General features: G+C 42.8%; 1 protein-coding gene across 1 annotated transcript in view; it reads left to right on the forward strand.

The window, feature by feature from the left end:
* Window positions 1-26426, forward strand: part of NEK10 (NIMA related kinase 10) — a 321275-nt gene that overhangs the window by 38276 nt on the left and 256573 nt on the right. The window contains exons 7-13 of the mRNA XM_012536668.3: window positions 6971-7055; window positions 15947-15988; window positions 17399-17477; window positions 18434-18501; window positions 20140-20219; window positions 21600-21686; window positions 24350-24574. Of these exons, the coding sequence (XP_012392122.2) occupies window positions 6971-7055; window positions 15947-15988; window positions 17399-17477; window positions 18434-18501; window positions 20140-20219; window positions 21600-21686; window positions 24350-24574 (666 nt within the window). The remainder of the gene's footprint in view (window positions 1-6970; window positions 7056-15946; window positions 15989-17398; window positions 17478-18433; window positions 18502-20139; window positions 20220-21599; window positions 21687-24349; window positions 24575-26426) is intronic.

Raw genomic sequence — 26426 nt, forward strand, 5'->3', positions numbered from 1 at the left:
AGTAAGCTGGAACACATTCCAGGAATCCCCTTTCCATGGCTAAAATCAATCAGTCCCCCAAAACCCCCACTTATGAAAGTCCACCCGTTCCTGAACTCCTCTATCAGCTTTGCTTTGAGAGACTAAAGTACAGCTCTCTCCTGCTATAAATTAGTCTTTTCTTTCATGTATTGATTGGTGGACTTCTTTGGGCATCTCAAAGCTAACATGCCAAAAATGGGACTTTTGATTTTTCTTACTCAACTTGCCTTCCTCTCAACTTTAGTCTTTCCCAGCTATTAACCTAGTCCTAGCTGCCACTGTCTCTTGCTTGGACCATTGCAGTGGGCTAACTGGGCTCCTGGCTTTGACCCTTGACTCCCTATGGTATGGTGTTCCTAACAGCACATCCAAAAGGGTCTTTTCAGAATTTCTGTCACATAATGTCAGTCCTCTGCTTAAAGCCTTCCCGTGACTCTCCAGAATAAAAAGTCCAAAATCCCTATTCCTATTCTACAAAAGACCTACAGAACTGGCTCCTACCACCTCTGTAACTTCAGCTCCCATTACGCTGTCTTTGCTCAGTTTGTTCCAGCCCCCAAGGGCTTCCTTGCGCAAACTAGTGCACTCCTGCTCAGGAGCTAGATACTTAACTCTTCCGCTGTTCTGACCTTGACTCACTCCTCAGTTCACTCAGATGCTAACCGTATCAGAAAACCCTTCTCTGACTCTCCTAAAATAGCATTCTCAGGACTCCCTAAACCCTTAACTTTAGGGTTGTTTTTCTCTGGTCACCACCTAATGTGCAGTTTTGTTTGTTTGTGTGTGTTATTGGTCTTCTTTCTCTAAATGGTAACCTCTGTGAACACAAGGGCATGGTTTTGTCCAGGCTATAGTCCTGGGCATGTAACAGTGCCTGGCTCCCAGGAGGTGATCAGCAAATATCTGAAAGCATTCAATCTCTGAAACTTTCACCAGCCATGGAGAAGAAACAGCTAGAACAGTCCTTTCTACTCAATATCTGTCTGACTTTTGGGACCAACATGATGAATTGGATGGACCTCTGACTGGGTGTCTCTTCTGGGACAGGTTTAATGGATGACACTACCCATTAAGAATAGTGGAACAAGTCAGTAAATATTCCTTGAATACTCATTTATAATTCATTTCTTCACGTTTTCTTATTCCTTTTAAGTTTTACATGTCTATTTTGATGTGAATTTTGCTTTTACAACTATCCAAAAAAATAGGGCTCTGTCATATGAATTTGAGGTAATATTTATACTGAAACAGGTTTGAATTTCTCCACTTTTAAATTTTTAGTGAAAGGTGGTAGTTTTTTGGTGGTGGTTGTTTTGTGCGTTAATGAAAAGGGCAATCTAAATAACACCTCCTCTGAAGATGCTGCTTTTTCTGGGTGAGAGCCAGCTGAGGTTGTGACCTCTGGCATTTGCATCAGCCCCTGGATGGAGTTTACCCCAGACCGTGTGACTCTCAGTGCTCAGTCCTGCAGCTTTGTGACTCTCACATCGCATACTGGTTTCTTCGACTGAATGGGAAGGTGAAACCCCAACTACCCTTTCTCTTTTCAAATGCTATGTCTCTGGTGGTACCATTTTTCCTTCTCTTTTTTTATACTGATAGCAGAAAATGGCATCTGATGCCGAAAGCGATGTGGCAGGTGGTCGTGGACAAAGGCCGTGGGGCCTGGTCATACTGCCATGTGGTAATAGTCCTGTGAAAGCAGTGGCAAAAGTTCAGTCACAAGAGGGGATAAATATTTGCCTGGTCATGAATCTGCTGCTGTGCAGCTACTCTATTGGAACACAGCCTCCAGGGAAACACTGTCTTTGCCGACAGACAAGGTTTTCAGAGCTACCTCAGGAGACCCCTCACCACTGTGCAGAACATGCCTGCCCCCGCAGTAGATGTATCTAAGAGCCCCTTTCTGTGCCGGGTGGAGGTGGGGGATGCGGGAGCCCTGGCCTGGGAGTCAGGGCCCAGCTCTGCTACCTATGCGCACTCTTGGACAAGTCACCTGGCTCCTCCTCAGTCAAACAAAGGCAGCCATCTTTAGAGTCTGTCATTATTATTCTCTGTAATTCTCTGCTTACACTAGACTCAGTGCGTTTCCTAGTCCCCCGACTCTTGGCAAACAGAGCTCTATATCACCTTACAGAACATGCCATTCCCCATGAACAGCAGAGCTCCAGTCAGTGAGCCAGGTCCTTGGGTGAGGGGGGAGGTTGAGGGCTGGAAGCCATGGAGGGAACAACTGCTCCTCAGAGGTCAGCGCTCAGAGGGGAGGCCCTGCAGGACCCAGACACCAGGAATTCTATTTACATTTACAATAGGCCAGAATCACATAGAAATATTAATAGCTTTGGGCCACAGTTCTAAATTGTAGAACAAAAAAATGCCATTTGCTTGGAACAGAACTTTGAGACTTTTCTGGAATTCTTCATTTGTTTGCACTCCTTTTATGGTAAAAACAAAACAAAAACCATTCTGGAATTCCTTTTCTTTTCTTTTTTTTTTTTAGAGGTGAGAAGAAACAGAACAAAAAAACCTTTTCATATTTAATGTGAAAAAACATTTGAAAGGCCATGGACTTTCCTCATGAAGATTGTATATTCTTAAGAGGAAAAATTTCAGTACACACATATTTGTAGTGTGAGTCATCTCTCAGTATGTCCCATGGCTTCTCCTCTTAAATAATGAAGAACAGCCAGCATTAAACCTCGGGAGGTTACCAGCAGCTGTTGCAACTGGATCATTATTCCTGTTAGATCTTTGGGATGTAGTGTCTGCACTGCACTGCAGGCTACACTCTATCTTTAGATGACCCCAGCACCTGGAAGGGAAACTAGTCATGCGCCATCCCTCTACTTATGAGATTAAAGGTATTCTCTCTCTAATAGGAGCCTCAGAATAACCACATCCTTACAAGTGTTCCCAGAGGTGACTGTTTTAAATTCAAAAGGTAGTTCAAATTTGCATTATTTTTCCCAGTACAAGGAACTTAGGATAAAATATAGTGCAGCTTCCCACTGTGGCCTTGGATAATTCTGCCTGGCTGCAGGCCTTAGATGGGTTGAGTCCTGCCTTTATTTTCAGAAGAAACTGAACTTTGCCTCCGTAGCAGAGGTGTCACTGTCGTGGTGCCCTGGCTATAGGAGGGCTGTGATGTTGCTGGTGGCTGTGGCAGGCAGCTCTTGCCAGGAGCCTTGGTGATGACAGGAGGAGTGACTCCCAGCCAGTGATGTTCTTGGGACATCTTGCTCAACCTCTATTTGCAGAGCCAGGCCTCTGCTGGGGGCTCTAATTTATAAGAAGCAGTCAAACATCCTTGGGAATATAAGGCTACGGGAAAAACATATTTCCAACTTCCTTCCCATGAGCTAAGTTAGTAGATGGAAGAAACAGTGAGTGGCTTGGGGCGGAGTGTAAGGGGGCTGGGCTGGGGGTGAAACCTCCAGTGGCAGGAACCACAGATGTTTGGCTTGCCTTCTAGGAGGGTGTGTCTCGTGCACTCAGGTCTGAGATGGGCAGGTTTGGGACAGAGTTGAATTTCTCAGGATTGTGGAAGAGTCAAAACTGAATTTCCCACCAAATGTCAAGGATCAATATTGGACAAGCCATGCAAGGGTTGGCTTGGGACTGCAGCTCAAGTAAATGCTTCACTTGACTGAGGGGCAGATCTTTAAAGTATCCTAACTTTGCTGGATGTACAACCAGCTCAGCTATGGAGGTGCGAGAGGGTGGGAGAAACTATGTGGATTCTAGTCCAAAGTAGCTTCCATTATCTTTCTCTGTTTTTCTTGGCTATGTATGAAATAGCAGACACATTTTGTTTTAGGTTTTTGTTAACATTTGCACCCAGTGCCACTGTTGGACTAGTTTGGAGGGCAGTGTAAGACGTGTCACCTGGCAGGGACTAACTTCCACAGGTGATGCAGGCAGGTCCAGTGCTCGGCAGTGCTCAGACCCCCTTCCTCACCTTAGGAGTCCAGGCTGTGCTGTGTTGGTGGCTTCTGCACCTTGACATACACTTTGGTTAGAACAACTGCATGTGACTGGCCTCATGTCATGTCGGAGGACATCTATATAGTTGTATGGGAGGTTCCAGTGTTAAAAAGTCACAGAAGTCTGCTTCATGGGAAGCACCAAAGGCACAGGTTCCAAGCCCAGCCCAGCCATGTTATGAGAGGGTCAGTGTGTCTGAGAGAGCATGGGTGGGGGCAGTGGAGAACGGGGGGAATGAGGTCTGAGAGGCAGTGGGGAGGCCGGGTCCTGTAGGGCCTCAGGGGCCGTGAGGACTGAGTGAGAGGAGAACTGTTGGAGGAGGGCAGGGGAGGGTGTTTGTCTCCTTGGCAGATGTGTGAAGATTGAAGTTGGGGACAAAGATGGAAGCAAGAAAGCCAGATGGGAGGCTTTTGCAATGGTTCAAGCAAAAGATGATGGCGGCTTGAACCAGGGTCATACAAGACGAGGGAGTGAGAAGTTGATCTCGGAGAGACAGCGGTGAGTGGTCTTGAAGCAGGATCCTATTTCCCTGCCTAGGAATTGGAGCTGCGTAGCCTGGATGAAAACCAGGAATCCTAGCTGCTAGTCCAGCAGGGGCTGGAGGCTAGAAGCAAAGTTCCCCTGGCTCTTGCCCCTGTTTGAAAGCAAGAATGAATCAAGGAGGCAAAAACAGGTACAAAGTTTATTATTAGAGACACAGCACAACATGTGGAGAACACATAGAGAAACAGTGTATTTAGACAGAAGCAAAACAGGAGTACACACCTGGAGGGAAAGGGTGTGGGCATCCTCCTGAATGACGAGTGCAATAAAGAGGCGATTAAATCATTTATATGGGGCGGTTCTTCTGGGTCTTCCTTCTGCTCTGGCCAGTTATCTCGCTTCTTTCCCCACACCTGACCTGTCCTACTGCCCTGCCCGATATGTGTGCACATCTTTTTGCCAAGATGGATTCCAGTGCAGAGGCTAACGGAGGTTTGACAGCACCTGTTATGGGATGATGTCGCCCCTTTTTGACCCCAAAGGAGCCTTCCTGTGCATGTGCAGTCAGGGAGGTTTCCTTGACTTCAGTAGTGATAGATGTGGTCGTTTTATCTCTTTACTCCCCCTCAGAGCTCAGCTCCTGTCACTAGCTCTGTCCTTGGAGTGTCCAGGGAAAACAAAGCTCCAATTTATTCTGCTTGACGAACTCCAGTGGCTCAGCCCAGGGGCCCATCTACCTCCTACCTCAAAGTGGTGGGAATGGGGAGATATTTTAAAGGTAGAGCAGACAGGATGTGCTGAGGGATTAGATGAAAGACGTGAGGGAAGTAGAGGAGGTGAGAAAACACCCAGGGTTTCGGTCTGATCAACTGGAGGCCTGGAGGGGTGAGGCGTGTTTGTGGCGGGGGGTGGGGGGGGCGGCGGGGCATGAATTCGGTTTCAGACGTGCTGTCAGCTGAGACTCAGGAAGCCGTGGGTCCCGGCCTCAGCCTGGGCTCTGTTCCTACAGGTTCTTGGGCAGAAGCATCCTTACATAGTGCCATGAAAGGCCCTTCGCAGTGTTCACGCTCTGCAGCCTGAGTGGCAACACTGGAGCAGCCTGAAAATTTTTCCCAGTTTGAATTTTTTTTACTACTAACTCTAACTGGCACAGAGAAGCTGAGCAGTGAAGTAGAAGCTGCTCACAGAGGCACAGCAGCTGGGACGGGTGCTGGGTGTGCCGATGACCCCACCCCAGAGTGACGGAGGTGCTGCGCCGACCACTCTGCTCCCTCGAGCTGGAACCCACTGAGCGAGCCGTGCCTGCAGTGAGCCCCAGCCGTGCTGGTGGCCCCTGTGACTCGGGCTTCAGTCGAGGACTGGGTGGCAGCGTCCATGTGAGCGGCTGGGCCCTGGCACCCCGCTCTGGAGTTTTGAGTCCACTTTGCCCGCAGGCCCGGAGAGCAGCAGTGCCTGAGAACTTGCTCCTTAGTCCCTGCTGCAGCACCCTCCACACACACTGTGACAGCCGTTTTGGGAGCAGGAAAACCAGGGTGCTTGCCTCCGTGGGGGTGGGGGGTCCTTGGAGGTGAGGCTGGCACAGAAGGGCCCTTGCCCACTTGGCTTCCCCACTCCTCACCCCTGCTCTCCACTCCAGGTGGACTCCCCGAGAGCATGTCCTCAATCACTCACACGCACACCAATCTTCATGGAAGAGTCTGCTTCCAGGAAGACTGATCTAAGGTGTAAGAAAATACTTCATCACAATGTTTCCCACAGGGAGCACTGAAGTGCCCTGGGAGCTGCAGAGAACCCCCAGGGGTGTTGTGGGATATTTTTAAATTTCAAGGAAAACAGCAATGATATACAACATCTGTCAGACACAGTGCAAACTACTCAGGTAGTTACAGTTTCCACATTAGATTGTACTGCCTTCCCTTAGATGATGGCTTACTTTTCTGTAGCTGGGTTTTCAGTGGTTACTGTGACAAAAAGCAAGTGCCCTGGGAAAGTCAGGTGGAAGAGGGAATGGAGGTAATGGTGTTAGATCTGATTCCAAGGCTGGAGAAGTTGTTTAGTGTCCACAGGTGCACACACCCCATCAGTAAGTAAATGTGATTAAGAATAAAATAAAAAGACTTTTTTTTTAGTGTCTGTGTATTATTTTTTCAAATGGATACTAAGTTATCAGGGTATCAAGTCTTTTAAAGTTGAACCCTTTAGCTATTTCTTTTGGTCAGGGGCTGCCGTGAGTCAGTAAGGTCCCTGTGAACCAAATAATTTTGGGGACCTCTACTTTGTAGTGACAATGACAGTTTCTATGTGTTTTGCATTAAAATGTGTCAAGTGTTCAAGAATCAAATAACAGTCCCTATTGCAGACTGTTTGAGATAAACTAATGCTCTTCCTTTAGACGTTTTTTATTCTTCTTGCATTGTTCATAAACTGTCACGTTGGCCTTTAAACATGAACAAACATGTTCTCTCTTGTTTTCTTCTTTCAGAGAGTGGGTTGATCGAGCCCCATCTCTTCATTTTCTGAGAGTATTAATTTGTCTGAGACTTCTAATGAGGGATCCACGTTATCAGGTTGGTTGCAAAAAATAAAAATATTTTTTACTTGTTTGAAGATGAAAAAAAACCTGGTGGGCTTTTCTTTGAAGCAGAGCATGGTAACTTTTTTTTTTCCTCTCTCACAACTCAGTAGTTTCCAAATTTGGGAAGTATCTCACCTGCTATTTAAAATGATAGGAGAGAAGTGATTTAATGGGGACAAAAACACCTGTAAATTTCTACTCTATTACACATGGGATGAAGTGGATTGAACTTCGGGTCTATGCTTGCATTATCTCCTGGCATTTTAAACAATAGTCAGTTTGGAGAGGTGTACACTTGGCCACACCTTCGAGCATGCTTATGCCAAGCAGCTCAGTAGGTCAAAGTCAGCAGCGACAAGTGGGGGCTTCCTCAGGGGGCTCCAGGGGCAGTGAGTGGGAAAGGCAGGGCCTGCAGCTTTGGTAGCTGCTCCAGAGCCATGCTTGTCCCAGAGTCCAGCCTCAGACCCTGAGTTAGAGGTGAGCAAGGGGCCTCCCACTTGTCTCAGAGGAGGTGCCTGCAGGCAGGAATCTCACCTCCTCTCACTAGTTAGTTAAATGTGCGGCCGTAGTTTAGTGCCTCTTAAACTTTAAAGTGCAGAGGAATCACCTGGGGATCTTGTAAATGCGGATGTGGATTCTGTAGTTGTACCCTGAGACCCACGATTCTGCTGAGGCCACTGGTTCATGGCCCACATTTTGATTAGCAAGAACTTAGTGCTTTAGCAGTGAGGCTCTAAAGAAAGGCTTACCTAACACTTCACCTGGATCATGAAAGTTGTTCCATCTAGTCTCAGCTGCTAAGATAGCTGCTTTTATAAAGCAGAAGTTCCTAAACTTTCTGTGCATCAGGAACACTTGGAAGACTTAAAGATTGCTGGCACCCACCCCCACAGTTTCTGATTCAGTAAGTTTGGGGAGGGCCTGGAAATCTGCATTTCTAACAACTTTTCCCAGGTGATGCTGATGCTGCTGGTCAGGGGACCACAGTTTGAGAACACAGGCAGAACCACTGCCCAACCAATTTGGAGAAGCCTCCAAATTGCTTATGAACCATTACTGTTTCTTCTTGCCAGTGTTAAATATCTAAAGAGCATTCTTACTATCCTTATTATTCATACATGCTTCAGTCATTTTCACAGATTGTTTTTTTTCCTAAGAAGTATCTCCTTTTATGCCCTGTCCTGATAAGCTACGGGGATGCTCAGACCACTCTGAAGCTCTTTTATTTTGGATTCAGTTTTATTGATGAATTATTATTTGAGTCAGAATAATAATAATTTCATTACCCCAATAACCATCTTTTCCAAACTTGGCATTTTAAAAAAAAAAAAGCGTTCTGGTACTAGCCAGCTACAGAGCCTGCTCTGATTTGAGTCTCCTGGGATTCATGATGGCTTCAATCTTTTCTTTAGAAGAGTCACTCCCTTCCTCATTCCGTATTCTAAGCTGTCTTTGTGCTGTTCTAGTTTAGCCAACCACAGTCATTTGAATATCTTACATACTTCAAATGGCTTTCTGTCCTGGTTGCTCACAGTTTTCTGGGAATTTTCCTTTTCTCCTGTGAGAAAAGCTGTGTGGGTCACGCATGGTGAGGGTGGGCCATGTGCTTCACTTTGCCTGGGTCACCCCCATGAGCTCCTTGTCCACAAGTCATTATTAATAGCCCCCTGTACACCCCACAGGCCTCAGCTTGGGTAAGAACACTGTGTATATAATATTAATATAACTATTCATGGAAGAGGGTGGATTTTTAGCAGAAGGTCTAGTTTTTTGACTTATAGAAGTTAGCAAAATATTTGCCTTTGACATGTTTGCTCAGAGAATTGATGGCCCTTGTGTCATACTCTGCTGATCTTCATCTAAAGTATTGCCTTTCTTGGGCTTCCCTGGTGGCGCAGTGGTTGAGAGTCTGCCTGCTGATGCAGGGGACACAGGTTCGTGCCCCGGTCCGGGAAGATCCCACATGCCGCGGAGCGGCTGGGCCCATGAGCCATGGCCGCTGAGCCTGCGCGTCCGGAGCCTGTGCTCTGCAACGGGAGAGGTCACAACAGTGAGAGGCCTGCGTACCGCAAAATAAAAATAAAGTATTGCCTTTCTTAATCTAGTTCTTGATGGGCTGGAACAAGGTTGACTGGATTGCCCTCTAAGGGAAGAATCCCATGACCTCTTTGCTTATGGGATTTTATGACCAAAACACGTATGAAGCCAAACCTCCCATTGATTTCCAGTCTTTCCATAGAAGGGGGTGCTCCCTGAATCTCTCCTCCTGGCACTCTGTCCACAAAGAGGAGCAGTTGTTTAACATCTTGAGTTGCCAAGAATTTTTGGCTGAAGTCACGTAGTAATGCTGGGGTTTACTACAACTTGTGCCAACAAATGTCAGCACGCCTCTGCCCTCTCGAGGCCTTCCCTTCCTCTCTTGGTGAGTCAGTACTGCAGGATCCACAGTGGCTGTTCCAGACCATCTCCACTTCTCATACCCAGACCCCTCCTACCCCTGTCATTCTTATCAGATTACAGCATTACCTGTTTTATAGGCGAAACTGAAGCCATCCCAGTAGGAGTGTTCATATTTTCTTTGTTGCTTGAAATATTCGGATTATCATGCACCTTTGCGTCCCTTCTTATTTCTGAAGAAAACCCTCCTCCTTGCCAAGGTTCAGCCTTCCATCTGTTTTCTTTGTTACAGTGTCAGTGGCTCCCTTTCTGTTTTCTTTTATCATAAAATGCCCTTTTCTTGACCTGCTATCCCCTTAAGCCTTCATCTCACCTTCATCACTGCATTCATTGAAAGGTCAGACTATAGGTCTTGAACTCACTCCCTTTCTTTTACAACTGATGTGTTGTAGAAATTTTCATTGAATATTATGTACAAGGTTCTCTCTGGAAGTCATTTAAGAAGATCATGGTGGGCCATGATCCAGTCGTCATTTCTTGACCCAGAGGCTCCAGTATATGCTTAATGGAGGTTCCAGCAAGAAAAGAGTGGAAGGGATGAAAGAGAAGCCATTTTTAAAGATAAATTTCTTAGTTGTCCATAATTAAAGGGCGACATATGTTTGGAGATTTCAAGTGTAGTTGGAGTCCCAAGCAGGATAAAGGTAAAAGTCCACCTGGACTCCTTACAGTAAGCTGTCATAACACATTGCTTATCAAGGATAAAGGGAAAATTCTTTTTTTGTTAAATTTATTTATTTATTTATTTATTTATGGCCGTGTTGGGTCTTTGTTGCTGCTCACGGGCTTTCTCTAGTTGCGGTGACCGGGGGCTACTCTTTGTTGCCATGCTCAGGCTTCTCATTGCAGTGGCTTCTCTTATTGCGGAGCAAGGGCTCTAGGTGTGCGGGCTTCAGTAGTTGTGGCACGTGGGCTCAGTATTTGTGGCTCGCGGGCTCTAGAGCGCAGGCTCAGTAGTTGTGACTCATGGGCTTAGTTGCTACATGGCATGTGGGATTTTCCCAGACCAGGGCTTGAACCCATGTCCCCTGCATTGGCAGGCGGATTCTTAACCACTGCGCCACCAGGGAAGTCCTAAGAAAAATTCTTAAAAGCCCCTAAGCTACATTTACATCAGCTACAACAATAAAAGGAGAGTGGAGCTGTGTGGCCTTCTCCCCGCTGCCCTTGCACCCCAAGCCTTTCTTTAGCAACCCATACCCTTTGCCACATTTTCTGTTTGCCTTCACTGATCCTGAGAAGCTCTAGCTCTTACTCATCATTTTTTCTTTTTCTTTTTTCTGTATTATTTACCTGCTCCTTTTTTAAATTCTGCCTTTCTAAATGTTAACCTTCCCCAAAGTTATTTTCTTTGTCATCTTCTCCCCTGTCTTCCAAGCTCTTGGCTTCAACTATCATTTTGTTGTTGTTGTTCTTTGCTCACAAGCACATATCTCCAGCCTCAGACTTTTCCATTCATTTAAGTCCCAAATTTCCAGGTATATGTTGGGCAGCGATCCTGATGACACAGTAGCACAGTGATTCTCAAGTGTGATCTGGGGACCGTCATCGGTCCCTGAAACTCTTCCAGGGGTCCCACAAGGTCAAAACTATCTTAAAAGTGATGCTACAGTGTTATTTGCCTTTTCACTCTCACTCTCTTACAAGTGTGCAGTGGAGCTTTGTAAAGGCTACAGGATGTGTAATGACGGAACATATGCTTGTGTACTCTTGTGTTTTAAAAATTCCTCACTTTTAATGTCTAATATGATATATATAAATAGATAGAACCCACATAAACAGAAGCTCTTTGGGATTCTCAGTAATTTCTAAGTGTGTAAAGGCATACAGATGCCAAAGAGTTAGAGAGCCTGATATGCACAGGACCCTCAGTAACTGCACAGGGTCCTCTTCGTCCCCCCTCTCCTCCAACCTGCAGAATCAGCTCCTGATTCTGTTAATGGCACCACCTTTCCTCCAGACTCCAAGGCAGGAAACTTTTCCTCACCCCCTACGAGACTTTTAGAAGAGTAGTTACTAATACACCTGGAAAGATAAGTAAAGGCCAGGGCATAGGGGGGCCTTCAACTGAGACGGAGGGATGAGAGGTGTGGAACCCTGACAGCAGAGGCATGGGTGGTGGGTCAGGGCGCAGCAATCAGAGCTCACTGCTCTGCTGGCCGAGAGGCCCAGGGGAGTGTGTCTAAGGGCCCCAATGCTCTGGGCCGCAGTGACATCGTGCTGGACTGACAACAGCCAGATTGGTGTTGCAGGGTGCTCCATTGTTCTATATAGTTTTTATCAGTATTATGTTATTGTATCAATTTTTTAAAAAGAGAAAAATTCTGGGAATGGGTAGAGCAAGGACATTTGTTCACATGTGGCTCATTGAACTGAAGTTCAGATTGATGGGGACTTTCTCCAGGCCATTAGTTTCAGAAGTCCAGAGCCCAGTCCCATGAGCCTCCAGCCCATGCCGGGGAGGAGGGCTGAGGTGGGGAAGGGCATTCAGTCCTGTTTGCTTTTCAGATCAGTAACCAGGAATGCTGAGCCCAGGGGTATGCGTGCCTCGTGGTCTTCTCTGCCATAGACGCTGGCAGGTCAGAGCAGGCGTGTCCCCGCAGTGCTCCAGTCTCTGTCGGGGCCTCGGGGAAAGTGTTTGTTTAACAAATGGAGCGTAACTGCTTGAGTGCATTTTCCCCTTATTGTACTTTATAGCAGCGCTTCTCTCACGGTGCTCCACAGGACTTGGTCAGTATTCTGTGAAAAGAAATGTGCTCTGCCCGGTGATATGTAGGAAAGCTGCACACGGGTTCTCCCACTAGAGACTTACAGTGCACGGCAGCATATTAAAGCTCGGAGGAGTTTTTAATTTTACTGAGGAGTTTTAGTCTACGATAAGATAATTTGTTACATTCTGTTTAACCTACCATTTGATCATGAAATTTTTTTTTTTAAGAATACCTAGTACCACCCACTGCACAGAATAAAATGATTATTCCCAGGAGAGAGTTTGGGAAACATGGGCTTAGTTCCATATTGTTAACATTGATTGTTGGATAGATATATTTTTGTCAAGGTAAACATTTAAAGATGACCATGACCAATCATTTAACCATTATTCTCTCCCTGGTGTCTTCTCCCTCCCAAGCTTCAAATTTAAATTTCCTTTATGTCAGCGATGCCAGATTTCAGTCTTCTGCCCTGGCCTCATTTTTCCCCGGGCTGTTGTTCTTTTGTCACTTGGATACACCACCAGCAACTCAGCATGTCCAGACTCAGTCTCCTTGTCTACCCAGCCTATTCTCCCCTTCCCGGGTTCATCGTGTCCTTGCCCCCAGTCACCCTGGCTCGCAGACAGAGATGCCTCCTGCACTCCCTTCCTGCCCTCGGCCCTTTCACGCCCAGTTGGTCACACCACTGCCAAGACAGCCCACCTGTCCACTCCCTTCTTGCAACCCACAGGGCTTCCCTCCATGCCCCTGCCTCTCCAGTTCATTCTAAGACTAGAGGGACGATGTGCTCACGGCTGATTCTGATTGGCCCTTGTTCGCACCTTTTCATCAGGCCCGAATGGCAAAGTTCAAATTCAGGCTCATGTCCACGTCTGAATGGACATGTCCAGTTTATCTCACCCTATTTTTCTAACATTATTCCCAAAGATTCCCTTCATGGTGTTAGGGAGGTGCTTTTCACAGTAATAGAACATCTTGATGTTCTTTCTACGCAACTTCTATGCACCTTTGAGCCTCTTTGTTCTCTTTGCTTGGAATCCCCTTTATTTCCTCCTCTCCCCCCATGTCTTCTCAGCACATCTATCCATCCTTCTAAGCCCATTCAGAGGCTACCACCCTTACAAAGTTTTCCTTAGTCCTCTCAGCAGGCTATTATATGTCCCTCCTCTGCAACATCACAGCACCTCATGTATAACTTTCTTATAACACTTACCAATTCTATCTTCAATTCCAGTTATTTGTACATCTGCCTTATGCTTGCTTGCAGCTCAGTGAAGTCAGCCTCTGTCATCTATATATTTGTGTCCCCTTCAGAGCCTAACCCAGGGATCTTACCTAACAGGAATGAAAAAAAAAATATTTGCTGAAAAAATATGTGTCTTTTTATGGCTGAGTAATTTTCCATTGTATATATGTGCCACATCTTCTTTATCCATTCATCTTTTGATGGACACTTAGGTTGCTTCCATGTCCTGGCTATTGTAAATAGAGCTGCAATGAACATTTTGGTACATGACTCTTTTTGAATTATGGTTTTCTCAGGGTATATGCCCAGTAGTGGGATTGCTGGGTCATATGGTAGTTCTATTTTTAGTTTTTTAAGGAACCTCCATACTGTTCTCCATAGTGGCTGTATCACTTTACATTCCCACCAACAGTGTAAGAGGGTTCCCTTTTCTCCACACCATCTTCAGCATTTATTGTTTGTGGATTTTTTGATGATGGCCATTCTGACCGGTGTGAGGTGATATCTCATTGTAGTTTTGATTTGCATTTCTCTAATGATTAATGATGTTGAGCATTCTTTCATGTGTTTGTTGGCAATCTGTATACCTTCTTTAGAGAAATGTCTATTTAGGTCTCCTGCCCATGTTTGGATTGGGTTGTTTAAAACGAAATTGAGATATTTGTAGTGAGGTGGATGGACCTAGAGTCTGTCATACAGAGTGAAGTAAGTGAGAAAGAGAGAAACAAATACCATATGTTAACACATATATATGGAATCTAAGAAAAAAAAAAGTCATGAAGAACCTAGGGGTAAGACAGGAATAAAGACACAGACCTACTAGAGAATGGACTTGAGGATATGGGGAGGGGGAAGGGTAAGCTGTGACAAAGTGAGAGAGTGGCATGGACACATATACACTACCAAACGCAAAATAGATAGCTAGTGGGAAGCAGCCGCATAGCACAGGGAGATCAGCTCGGTGCTTTGTGACCGCCTGGAGGGGTGGGATAGGGTTGGTGGGAGGGAGGGAGATGCAAGAGGGAAGAGATATGGGAAAATATGTATATATATATGTATAACTGATTCACTTTGTTATAAAGCAGAAACTAACACACCATTGTAAAGCAATTATACTCCAATAAAGATGTTAAAAAAATATATAAGTGGTTTTAAAATGTTATTTTTATATGTATAAAATTTCCACCATAATTAGCGATAATGTATACAATATTCTTACGTTCTTTAATTATAGGTCTTCTAAAGTGAATAGCAATCATGGGAATTCAAATTAATAGGTGGTCATAGAACGATTTTTAATAGCGTTATAAATGTACCTTTATTCTTAATTTAAACAAGGGTATGTCGCTTCCAAATTCCCTTCACACAGAATAAGGAAACCTTGACCCAGGAGGCCTTGAGCCCCTGAGCCTTTCCTCAGCTGCCCACTCAGCTTCCGGGTAGAACGAGATCGCGCCCTCACAGTCACGTACTCATTGCCCTGAACTTTCCAGAGTTGGAATGTTGGCTAATGTTTGTATTTCAAATAACTTCCTTGTGTGCATAGAAAGTGAGGAGAGAGGTGTCAATACAGAGTTACACAGGTTAGGGCCACCTGAAACCCATTAACCCCAAGATAAATGTCAGTGTGGGTAACCTGAGAGCATCAACTGTTAGGAGAGCTCCAAACCAGTTCCTTTCACAACTCCAGCCTCCCAGCACTCTCTCTCTTAATAAGCACTTTTCAGAAGTTTCATGCAGTGCCTTGTTATTGGGAATTGATTTTAAAGACCTATATCCGAGGACATTTTGCAATGATTATCCTTACATTAGTTTAGGATAAGCCACATCATTTTAAGGAGAAGCCCTGTCGTCTAGTCTACTAGAGCAATGCTGCTCAGATTTTATTGGGCGTGTGAATTTCCCAGGGATCTTGTTGAAATTCATAGTGTCATTCAGCAGGTCTGGGGGGAGTAGGAGATTCTGCATTTCTAATCAGCTCCAGATGGTGTTTTTGCTGCTGGTCCATGGGCCACACTAGGCAGAGGCCTAGAGGAAGGTCCTGGGATTCAGTGATGCTGGATTCTTATCCAGGCTCTGTCACTTAGGCAAATGGTTTACCATTCTGGGTCTTAGTTTTCCTACTCTGTAATATGAGGGTGTTGAAGGGAATGATATCTAACAGCTTTTTCCAGCTCTAACATTTTATGATGACATGAGAGGAAGTAAAAAGAATTAGGAGTCAGGCTGCAGTTCTGAGCATACTTACATTCTCTTAATCTCAACCCAACTTTCATTCATATTTATTAATAACTTATCTTAAATATAGTATGACTGGAAAACATTAAAGTTTTCCATATTTATGTTAGAATGTGGGTCTTCAAAGAATAATTAAAACTCATAACTTAATAAATAGATTGCATGTAAAATACATTCCCCCCACCACTCTCATCTTTCATGTGTGTTCTGTTGTTTTTATTTTATCAGGAAATACTCCATAGCTTGGGTGGGATTGAAAACCTAGCTCAGGTAAGATTCCTTTTGTGGTGGCTGGTTTTGCCTTTCTCTTTTAGGCAGAGATTACAAGGTGTGTGACAGAAGATGTCTTTCTTACCTTAGCTGCATGCCAAGGAGAGGAGCAGGCAGGGTTGTGAGTGTGAGCATGAGGCAGGATACACACAGAGCAGGGAGGGACTTGTGACATTTTCTCTTGGCTAATTGGGCTCACTTTACCCAGCCTGTTGAAACTAGAAAGTTCTATCAACATAAAAGGTCACCTGTCTTTAGTTAGTAAAGAAAATAAATAGGTGTTGTCTGGCAGGCCCCAGGCTTCAGCATTGCACACACCAAATGGTGGGAGAAAATATTGGTTATGAAGATGTTCATAACTTTTCCACACAAAAAAAGAATTGCTGTGCTCACTAAAATATTAAAAATAAATGACAATGTGAGGAATGATCTTGACTTCATTTATTTTTCTGCTTTGGTAACTACTGAGGCAAAGTAAGGAGGTGAATATATATGCTGAGACAGTCCAATGTTTGGGCTTACTAATACAATCAAACAAAATTTCCAGGCATGGAAACAGTTGAAACAGCCCATTCTCCTGAAATCTATACCATGTATGGAAAGAATAATTTTCATAATAAACCCGTGGCCCTACAAACTCATCCTGAGTTATTAATGGATGATTAATTTTAATGACAATTTAATATTAAATCTATTTTATTATTTTTTTATTGGGAAATTGATAAAACATATCTTGTTTTTATTTTTAAGAAAATTTTTAATTGGCTAGAGGTTTAGCTCATTTAATGAAATAATCTTTAATAAAATTATATTGTAAAGGATCTTTTTATCCATTCTACTTTCATTAAAATGTCAGAAATTTATGTGTGTTTCTCTGAACTTATTACAATCAGTCATCCACAGTGAGGGATTATTAGACTACCCCATACATTTCATTCTGATTATTGCTATCTGCTTGTATGCTGGTTAGATATAATTTAGGATGTTATAAAACATAAGGTCGATAAAATATATGCAGTGTGTTATTAAAATTCTGCTGAAAAGTTACATTGAAGAATTAAAATTATATGTACTATATTATTGCATCTTACTTGTATCTTTTATTTGGAGGCTAAATTGCAACACAAATTTATCCAGTTAGGAGTCATCTTGGGACTTTTGAGAGTTTAAACAATCTTTCCAGGTCCCTCCCTCCACCTAGGGGTGTTCCACAGAAGCCAAGAACCCAGAAACCCACTCCCTTCTGCCCTTGAGTGAAGCAGGCCCAGGGGCACCAAGTATTGTTTGGTGAGCCTGTTGTGCCACCTACAGCTCATTTTCAGAAGTGCACAACCTTTCCCCTCACCTGCTGTGTGCTTGAGCGTCCTCCCCTCTGATTCGCCTGTCGGTCTCCCCCTCCCCCCGCCGCAGTACATGGAGATCGTGGCCCACGGGTACCTCGGCTCCGGGGAGGCGCAGCACAGCGTGGACAAGCTGGTCAACATGACGTGTAAGCGCGGTCCCGGGACGCAGCTGGCCTTCCGGGCATAGCATTTGCAGCAGGGAAGGGGGGACGCTTTGAATACTCACGGGGGTCCCCACACAGCTATGAGCTTGAGAGTCCATGCCAGCTGTTATGCTCAGTGGCAAAATGTACCCAGAGGGGAGATTTTTAAATCACAGTTCTTACCTTGAAAAACCCGATTTCATGTTTTAAAAGATTTTCATTGAGCACAAGCTTAGTTTATTTAGTGCAAGAGAGATTTCCTTCCATAAAAACAAATTTTGGTAAAAATATTTTTTGCCTCCTTCGATTTCTATTAAAATGTCAGAGACTATTCATTTTTCATCTATAAGATTGGGGTAATAACAATACCCACTTACAAAGCTTCTCTTTTTGGAAGCTCTTCCCAGCCCACCTTCCGTGCTCCCTGGATTTGATGAGTGCACACTCCTGCTCTCATGAGAGTGAGCCCACTTTCTTTGTGTGCACAGGACAGGACCTTAATTCTCAATTCCAGGGAGAGAGGAATCTGTGGTGAGCCTCAGGGACCAGGAAGATTCTGTGAGGCCAGCCGTTCCCCTCCACTGAGGAACCTTGCTAAGTCCATCACATGAAATCTTTATGGGGACTATCTTTGAAGAATAGGTTTCACTATGAACTTGTAATGATATTAAGGAACTCATTCAACTTTAAGTGGAAGGGAAGGTTTAATTTTCTTGCTATCTCCAAATTTTATTATTATAATAGTAATATATAATAAATACTAGTTGAGCTTGAAACGTGATTCTTGAAGTAAAAAAAATCAACCCTGTCCCTCCTCCCTCCATTGTCCTTTTTGTGTGGCCTGTGTTCCCATTTGTCCTTCCTTTGCTTGCCCATCAGTACTTGAGACCTGAGGCTCTATGAGCACTGACCCCCTTTAAGCTTCAAATCCCTCATTGAGATATTCCATTCCTTTATAGATATTTTTCAAAAACTTGCTGCTGTCAAAGACCAAAGAGAATGGGTCACCACAAGCAGAGCCCACAAGGTGAGTGGTCCCAGAAGGAGTTCCTGCTTCAGCTTCATATGGTGGTGGTTCACATGCTAGAGTCCAGAGCCCTTGTGGTCAAGCCATGTGTAATTATAATTCTCAAGCCTGCTAACCTAGCCTAAAATTGCCAATCTCTGCTAACCTGCCTAAGGAGTAAATATAGAAACAACAAATAAAGGTTTTCTGAAACTTTTTTCTTTGTTCTATGTCATTTAATTCTTTATTGCTTAATCAACTAAGTTTATTGCTTAATTTAAATGTTGCTTGTAAAACCTTGGCTATATATAAACTGACCCTAGGTGTGTGTTTACAAATAAATAAATAAATACATATATGTATATGTATACATATAAATACATTCCATTTGACACATGAGGTTATATTAGTTTGAACCATGTGAAATTACCCTGGTGTGTAGGTCAATTTCATATGGTTTAACTTCATAATAAGATGGTTTAGTATTATAAGCCTATGGGTCAAATACATATTTCAAGATGAATGAATGCAGGTTTAATCAAAACAGACTACATTTATATTTACAGCAAAATTATTTAGCTGGTAGCTGCCTAGAGCCAGGTTTCAATAATTTGTTGAGTTTTTATATCCCAGGAAGCCACTTTCCAGCATATATTAGAGCAAAGTTGCCTAAAATGTGTTAACACATGCTGCTCATTGTATGGGGGGGGTGATTCTTAGTGATAATACAGGTCAACATTTTTTATTTCAATAGCTATATATTTCACTGATATCACTTAGAATTTGAAGAACATATTTGAGTAGCATTAAGGTGTTAAGGGTGGACATGACAAAAATTGTGAAATGATGTATCAGTGACTGCATTTTGAGAAATATTATGTTAGAAGACAGAAAGCAAAAAGTGAGAAAAGAAAAAGAGGAAGGGATCTGAGAAACAAAGATAATAATAGCTCCATAGAAAATGCATAAGATCATAAAGGGGAAAAACCCACATAATAGAAACCCAAAATCAGCCTAGTAGTTGTTATACAGGTCTGAATAACAGGTCTGAGCTGTTATACAGGTCTGAGCTGTTATACAGCTCTGGTCTGAAGTATGTTTGGGTGTGTGCTTTGGGGGACCCTGAGTTCTAAAAATTTAGAGGGAAAATATGTAAATTTGTAGTAATGGGAATCCCGAGAAGGTGACTGATAAGATATAGACGACTCCCAACTCAGTGATGTTACTCAGAAATTTGAGAGGCAAATGGATTGTCTGGTAGTGTTAGCATATCTTGCTTAGTTTGGGAAAAAATGACAGTCTTCAACATTTTGTTGAAAAAGTACTTTCATAATTTGGAAAGTGCCTGCCACAATGCCAATGCCCAACTCAGAATGAGTGCTCAGTGACTGGTCGCTACCAGAAGACAGAGAGCAGACAGCGTGGGCACTTGGAAGTAGAGGGCCATGTATCGTGGTCCCTTTGCTTCCTGTCCTGGGCAAGTAATGCTTACAAGGAGCTCGTCTGAAGAGGGGGTGGATGCCTGCCCCTTAAGAACTGGGGATTGTGAATGTTTAACAAATTTTGAGGTTAAGCCTCTATGATCTTTAGAAGGAAACATACTGTTCAAGAAGCTTATAGTACTTACATAATTAAACCTTATTTTACTTCATTTTTCAGACATTAGTAAATTTACTCAGTGCCCGAGATACTAACGTTCTGTTGGGTGCCCTTCTGGCTGTGGCTAGTTTAGCTGAAAGGTGAGTGTATTTTAATAAGTTCTGCTGCTTTAGCAACTCAGATGGAAGAAATGCAAAATAGATCAGTTTCTCTATTTATTTTGTCATCTACTTAGTTAAAATTTGTGAAAAATAAACATGAAGTACCATAACTATACTGAAAAGGATCCGGGATAGAAAAGCATCATTTTAGAATTTAAGTTGGAGCAGCAAAGCAGTTTAAAATTTTCTTTTTTTTTCCCTGACTAGAAATATTTACCTAGTTTTTTCATCCAACCCTCAGTTACTTCTACTTTCAAAATTACACAGTATGTCTTGGAAGTTGAATCTCCCTGACTTGTTTTCTTCATTCTCTCCCCTATTTATATTTTAACATTTTCAAATATTTTTGCCCTTTAAAAAATTCTAGATAACCCCTACAGATGTTATGATTATTTTAAATTAAAAAGCTTTAAATATGTTTTTATACCAGTAAGTGGATCACTGCTTTTTTGTTTTTTGGGTTTTTTTCCAACTTAATTGAGGACTAATTGACAAATATAATTTTATGTATTTGAAGTGTACAACATAATGATTTGATACACATATACACTGTGGAATGATTACCAAGATCAAGATAATTAATACATCCATCACCTCTCATAGTTAACTCTTTTTTTTGGTTTTGTGACGAGAACATGTAAGATCTCTCAGCAACTTTCAAGTGCACAACCCCATATTATTAACTGTAGTTGCTGTGCTGCACATTGGATCCTTAGTGCTCATTCTTCTTATAACTGAAAGTTTGTACCCTTTAACCTACATCTCCCTGTTTCCCCCTACTTCCAGCCCCTAGTAAACACCCTCCATTCTATTCTGTTTCTATGTAGTCGGTTTTGTTTGTTTATTTTAGATTCCACATATAAGTGATACCGTATGGTAGTTGCCCTTCTCTGTTTGGCTTATTTCATTTAACAGATTGTTCTCTAGGTTCATCCATATTGTCACAAATGACAGGACTTTTTATGGCTGAACAATATTCAATTATAACTATATATAAATATTCAATTATATATATAAATATGTATATCACATTTTCTTTAACCACTTCATCTATCAAAGGATATATAAGGTCATTTCTATATCTTGGCTACTGTGAGTAACGCTGATCATTGCTTTTTTGTGAACAGCATATGATTCCCTTTCTCCAAAGGAAATCATGTTATCATCATACTGTTATTAAACAAATTTAAATTTATGACATATAATACTTATTGAATGTTGGAGTTTAATGTAGCCCTGCCCCATAGAGCTACATTGCATTTTGTTTCTCCTCCTGGGATAATATGAGGGCTAAGATATTAAATACATGGATATGGTAAAATACATTTTTCATAGTTACTAATACTTTTCAATTTGTAGTCCAGAATGTAGGGAGAAAATAAGTGAACTCAACATTGTAGAAAATCTGCTGATGATTTTACATGAATATGACTTGCTTTCCAAAAGGTAGGACTGCTAACAGGGGAAAATGACAGTGTCTGACATTTAATGAAAATGATTATTATTATTTTACTTAAGTTATTTACATTGTTAACTGAATATCATGCGTCAACTTGGCATTTATCTTCTATTTAAGTTTATATAAAGTAACCAATAGCAAAGAGATATATCGATTTGTCTCTGGTCCTGCTTTACTTCTAGAACTGGTCATAGATTTGAAATATATAAATCTCATGATTACATCTTTAATATTTTTTTATTACATTTATTTACATCCTGTCTCCTTAAGGAAAGAAACTCTGAGGTGGCTCTACTTTCAGTAATTTCAGATTGTGTGTTGAATAAGTGATTAGATTCCTAAAATCTATTTTGCTTAAGGCAAGTAAAATACATTAAGATAGCTACTGACTTATTTCATGACCAAAACAGAATCTAGAGTAAAATGAACTCATTTTCACTTGAACTACCTATTGCCCTAAAAACTTACTGTATCCAGATATTTATTAGGTTACCTGCATCATATGATATTTAGTCGAGTAAGTCATAATTTTCTAAAGAGGCAAATAGTTAACAGAAATCCCAAGCAATAAAACACTGACATTTAACTCATAGTAAATCCCTTGAATTCTTCATCTAAGCCAATTTAACCCTCTTTTACAAACTATACTTAGACTTGGTTGTCTGAATTGATTCACCCAATAGCCTCTGCACAGGTGTTGGAAAACTAAAGATGAATAAGATATGGTTGCATGGTGTAGGAGAGGGGCAGACACACAAATCATCAGTTTCACCACAACATTGTAGGTGGTGTGGTCAGTGGATGCACAGGATAGATACCCTGAGGGCATGGAGCAGCACCTCCAATCAGAGCGAGGGGTCATGCCAAGTCTCCTAAAAGAAGGAGCAGTTGTCTAGGCAGAGGAAGAGAGCAAGTGAAAACAGAATATGCTCCCACCTGGAGGCCTGCAGTGCTGTGTGAGAGAGGAGCGTGCATGGGTGGGCGCAGCTACAGCAGAGTGCAGGAGGGAGGGTGCCAGAAAACTAGTTAGATAAGTTGGCTTATAAGTTAGATAATAAGTTAGATAAGTTAGAAATAGAGCTAATTTTGATAAGTTAGAAATAGAGCTAATTTTGGCCAGGTCTTCTACATGCCAGGCCCTGCTCTAAGCACTTTTGTGTTTTAACTTGTTTGATCTACAATTCTCTTTCTATATTTTATAGATGAGATACCTTTAGCGAGGTCATGATGGGCTCTTTGTGCCTAGTAGTGTGGTTTTTATCATGAACATGGAGACTCACAGATTTTAATCATGATCAGATTGATTTTGTGGGGACAGTTATTCTGATTGCAGTGTGTGGAGTGTGGAATTTAGCCACACAATGAGATCCACTTAGAACAAGGAGGGTATTTTTGGTGTAGAAAGTTTGAGAAGGTGAAGAGTACTGTCTACCAAAGAACACATGTCAGAGCATAAAAGTTTGGGAGGGAGAGGAGCCATGGAAAATTAGCTCAGGGAAAGGAATTGTGAAGCAGGATGAGAATGGAAATATTGGCAAGCAGAGTGACCGAGAAGCTTATATCTTGAGCATAATCGAGGCTCAAAAGGATGGAGGGGCAGTGGGTTTAGCTAGCTGCAGGACTCACAGAAGAATTAACCCCAGTGCTTGCCCAGGAAACAGGGGGCACCAAAGGCTCTCCACTGGTTGGAGAAGAAGGGAGTGTCTTGGAGGATTCCCAGTCTTTGGCTTGGAAATTGAAAAGACTGTGGTGTCCTGAGTCCAGATCGGGGACATAAATGGAAGGGCTGATTTGGGGAGGAGGATAATGACTGAGTTTAGAAACAGTGGGGTTAGTGCCTGTGGAACAGTTAAGTGACTGCTGGAACCTCTATAGGTTTGGAGTGATGCCTGGGCTGAGATCACAGTGCCAGGGTAGAGGGAGTGTTTGAAGCCACAGGAATAAATAACACCATCCAGGAAGAGTGTTCAGAGTGTGAGCCTGGAGGATTCAGGACAGCTCTATGAAACGTCTATAATCATAATGTTTCAGAGCTTAGTTGAACCTTATGTCTTATGCCATCATTATCTTTATTTTACTCTCCAGATATTCACTGAGCACTTTGCATTTAATTTCCCTGGATCATAGTGTTTTTGCCATCAGGTATTAATGTCTTATTTTTGCAATCACATAGTAAGTTTCTGAAGACTAGGATAAAACTTTTATATTTCTTTTGTCTTGAGCATAATTCAGGTCCCATTGTATGTACTTGATGCCTGTTTGCTCGTTAGTAGGTTTTTAGCCAGACTAATGGGGATACCATGAGGATATGACTTAGAAAGTGGTCCAGAAACTATGACCTGCAGGCTAAATTTGGCTCCCTGCCTGTTTTTGTGAATAAAGATTTATTGGCACACAGCCATGCCCATTGGTTTTCATGTGTTGTCTGTGGCTGCTTTTGCACATGTTGGCATGGCTGGGTACTCATGACAGAGACTGTATGGCCCATAGAGCTGCAAACACTTGGCTGTGATCCAGCCCTCTACAGAGAACATGAGCTGACTGTGACATAGAGCCTGTTAGCGCGACCGTCCGTGCATGTCGGCAGCTCCGTGTGAATCAAGTCAAGCCACCACTGAGCTGAGTCTCCCCTCCCGCCCATCCCTCGCAGGCTCTCGGCTGAGCTGCTGCGCCTGCTCTGTGCCGAGCGCCAGGTGAGAGAGCAGGTGAAGCTCTACGAGGGTGTCCCCATCCTCCTCAGCTTGCTGCACTCAGACCACCTACAGCTGCTGTGGAGCGTCGTCTGGATCCTGGTTCAGATTTGTGAGGACCCTGAGATCAGTGTGGAAATTCGCATTTGGGGAGGCATCAAGCAGCTTCTTCATATTTTACGAGGGTGAGTCAGAGTAGGCTTTGGCCTGCTTCACTCTGGCTGATGAAGGCTGGGGTCTCAGCTGTTCGAGGGCAGGGTGGGCATGTGCTCAGCTGGCTCCCTCCCATTCTTTGGTCATTCATGTTCTACAGAGTCATTTTTACTTGTTGCAAACAGGCTCTAAATCAATGTCAGGAGCGTTCATCTTTTCAGCTCCTTGGGAGCCCTGACATATTTTTTGAATCACCAGCCTGCATTAAAGTAACGGATGTATGATCCTTAGTTAAAATAGGGGGAAATACGGTTATTCAAATGATTCCATGTTACTGACCCTGGGCCAGTTGCTCCTCTTTTCTCTCTAATCTCCGTGGCAGTGCTCTGAGGTGGATTAAGACCTTGTTGTCTCTCTTTTAAAAGTAGAATCTGGGGCTTCCCTGGTGGCGCAGTGGTTGAGAGTCCGCCTGCTGATGCAGGGGACACGGGTTCGTGGCCCAGTCCGGGAAGATTCCGCATGCTGCGGAGCGGCTGGGCCTGTGAGCCATGGCCGCTGAGCCTGTGCTCCACAACGGGAGAGGCCACAACAGTGAGAGGCCCGCGTACTGCAAAAAAAAAACAACAAAAAAAAGAATCTGGTGGTATTCAAAGCCATAAATCTGGGGAAGGAATGGCTTGTTAAAATAGTTTCAAACTGAAATTCTCTTGAATTATGTTGCAAAAACTATAACAATAACAAAAAATAGTAGATATGGTATTGTATTACAAGTATTGAAGTATTGAATAACAATATTACTGGTACCACCAATGGGAAGGATCTATTACCTAAAATTATTATCGAGCATAATTCATCCCCCTAGGTGCTGAATCAAAGTTGAAAAGGATTATATCTGCCTGGAAAAAGATCACAGTTATCTGTAGTATGTAAATAAAGTTCATTCTAATAAAAGCAGAGTAACATCAATTTTAATATGACTTGTTATCAAATCAATATTATTCAGACTTTGTGCTTATTGTGCCTGATAACTTGATATTGTGGAGCTATGTGTCATCAGCTCCATTCTCTGAAGGAACTTTCCAAAGCATAAGAACAGACTAGAGATATGAACCGTGACTTTGTTAACAATTTCTGTCATTACCAAAACCAAGGAAATAATGTGTAGACTGTTAACAATCTACTTGCTTTTATGAATATCACATAAAAATCTCAAGTACTTTAAAGTATAAACTATAAATCTTTCGTTAGTATTGTGGCATAATGAGCTAGCCCCACAGTCAAAGTAATTATGATTGCAAAGGTTTTTTTCCACTTGAGTTTATAGGATGATGGTGGTGGTTATTTTTGTCCATCATACGTATTACAGTGGCTGTGGGTAGCCCTCGTGGAGAGCAGCTATTTTCTTGATGATAAAATTAAATTATATAATAGTTAAGCAATACTTCAAGGACAAAACCTGCCTTTTGACAACATAGAACTGAGTTTAATATAAGGTACTAGTTTTCCCCTTTTGGAGGAACCATTCTTGATAGAAAAGAGTTCTTTCACATCTAAAGAGTAATTTTCCCAGTCCACTTGTATGGTACAATGTTAGAAATGTCTTCCCTGGGAAGAAGATGTATGTCAATACTTACTCTATGTTAAATATGGCTCAGTGCTCTGGGAGAATTTATTACACCAGCTGTGTAAACAATATCCTTTCAGAGATGGGCTGCCTGGAGCTGGTACAAGGGGTGAGGTTGCCAGGTTGTCTGCTGGCTTGAGTATGAACAGCCTCTGTTGTCAAGGTGGTTTATAGGAAATCTGTTCACGCCCATTCACCTGCAGTCCCAAACTCAAAGGCAGTTACTAAAAGGTTACATACTCTTGATCAGATAGAGTGAT

This window comes from Orcinus orca, chromosome 10 (assembly GCF_937001465.1).
Source record: "Orcinus orca chromosome 10, mOrcOrc1.1, whole genome shotgun sequence".
NCBI classification, from domain to species: domain Eukaryota; kingdom Metazoa; phylum Chordata; class Mammalia; order Artiodactyla; family Delphinidae; genus Orcinus; species Orcinus orca.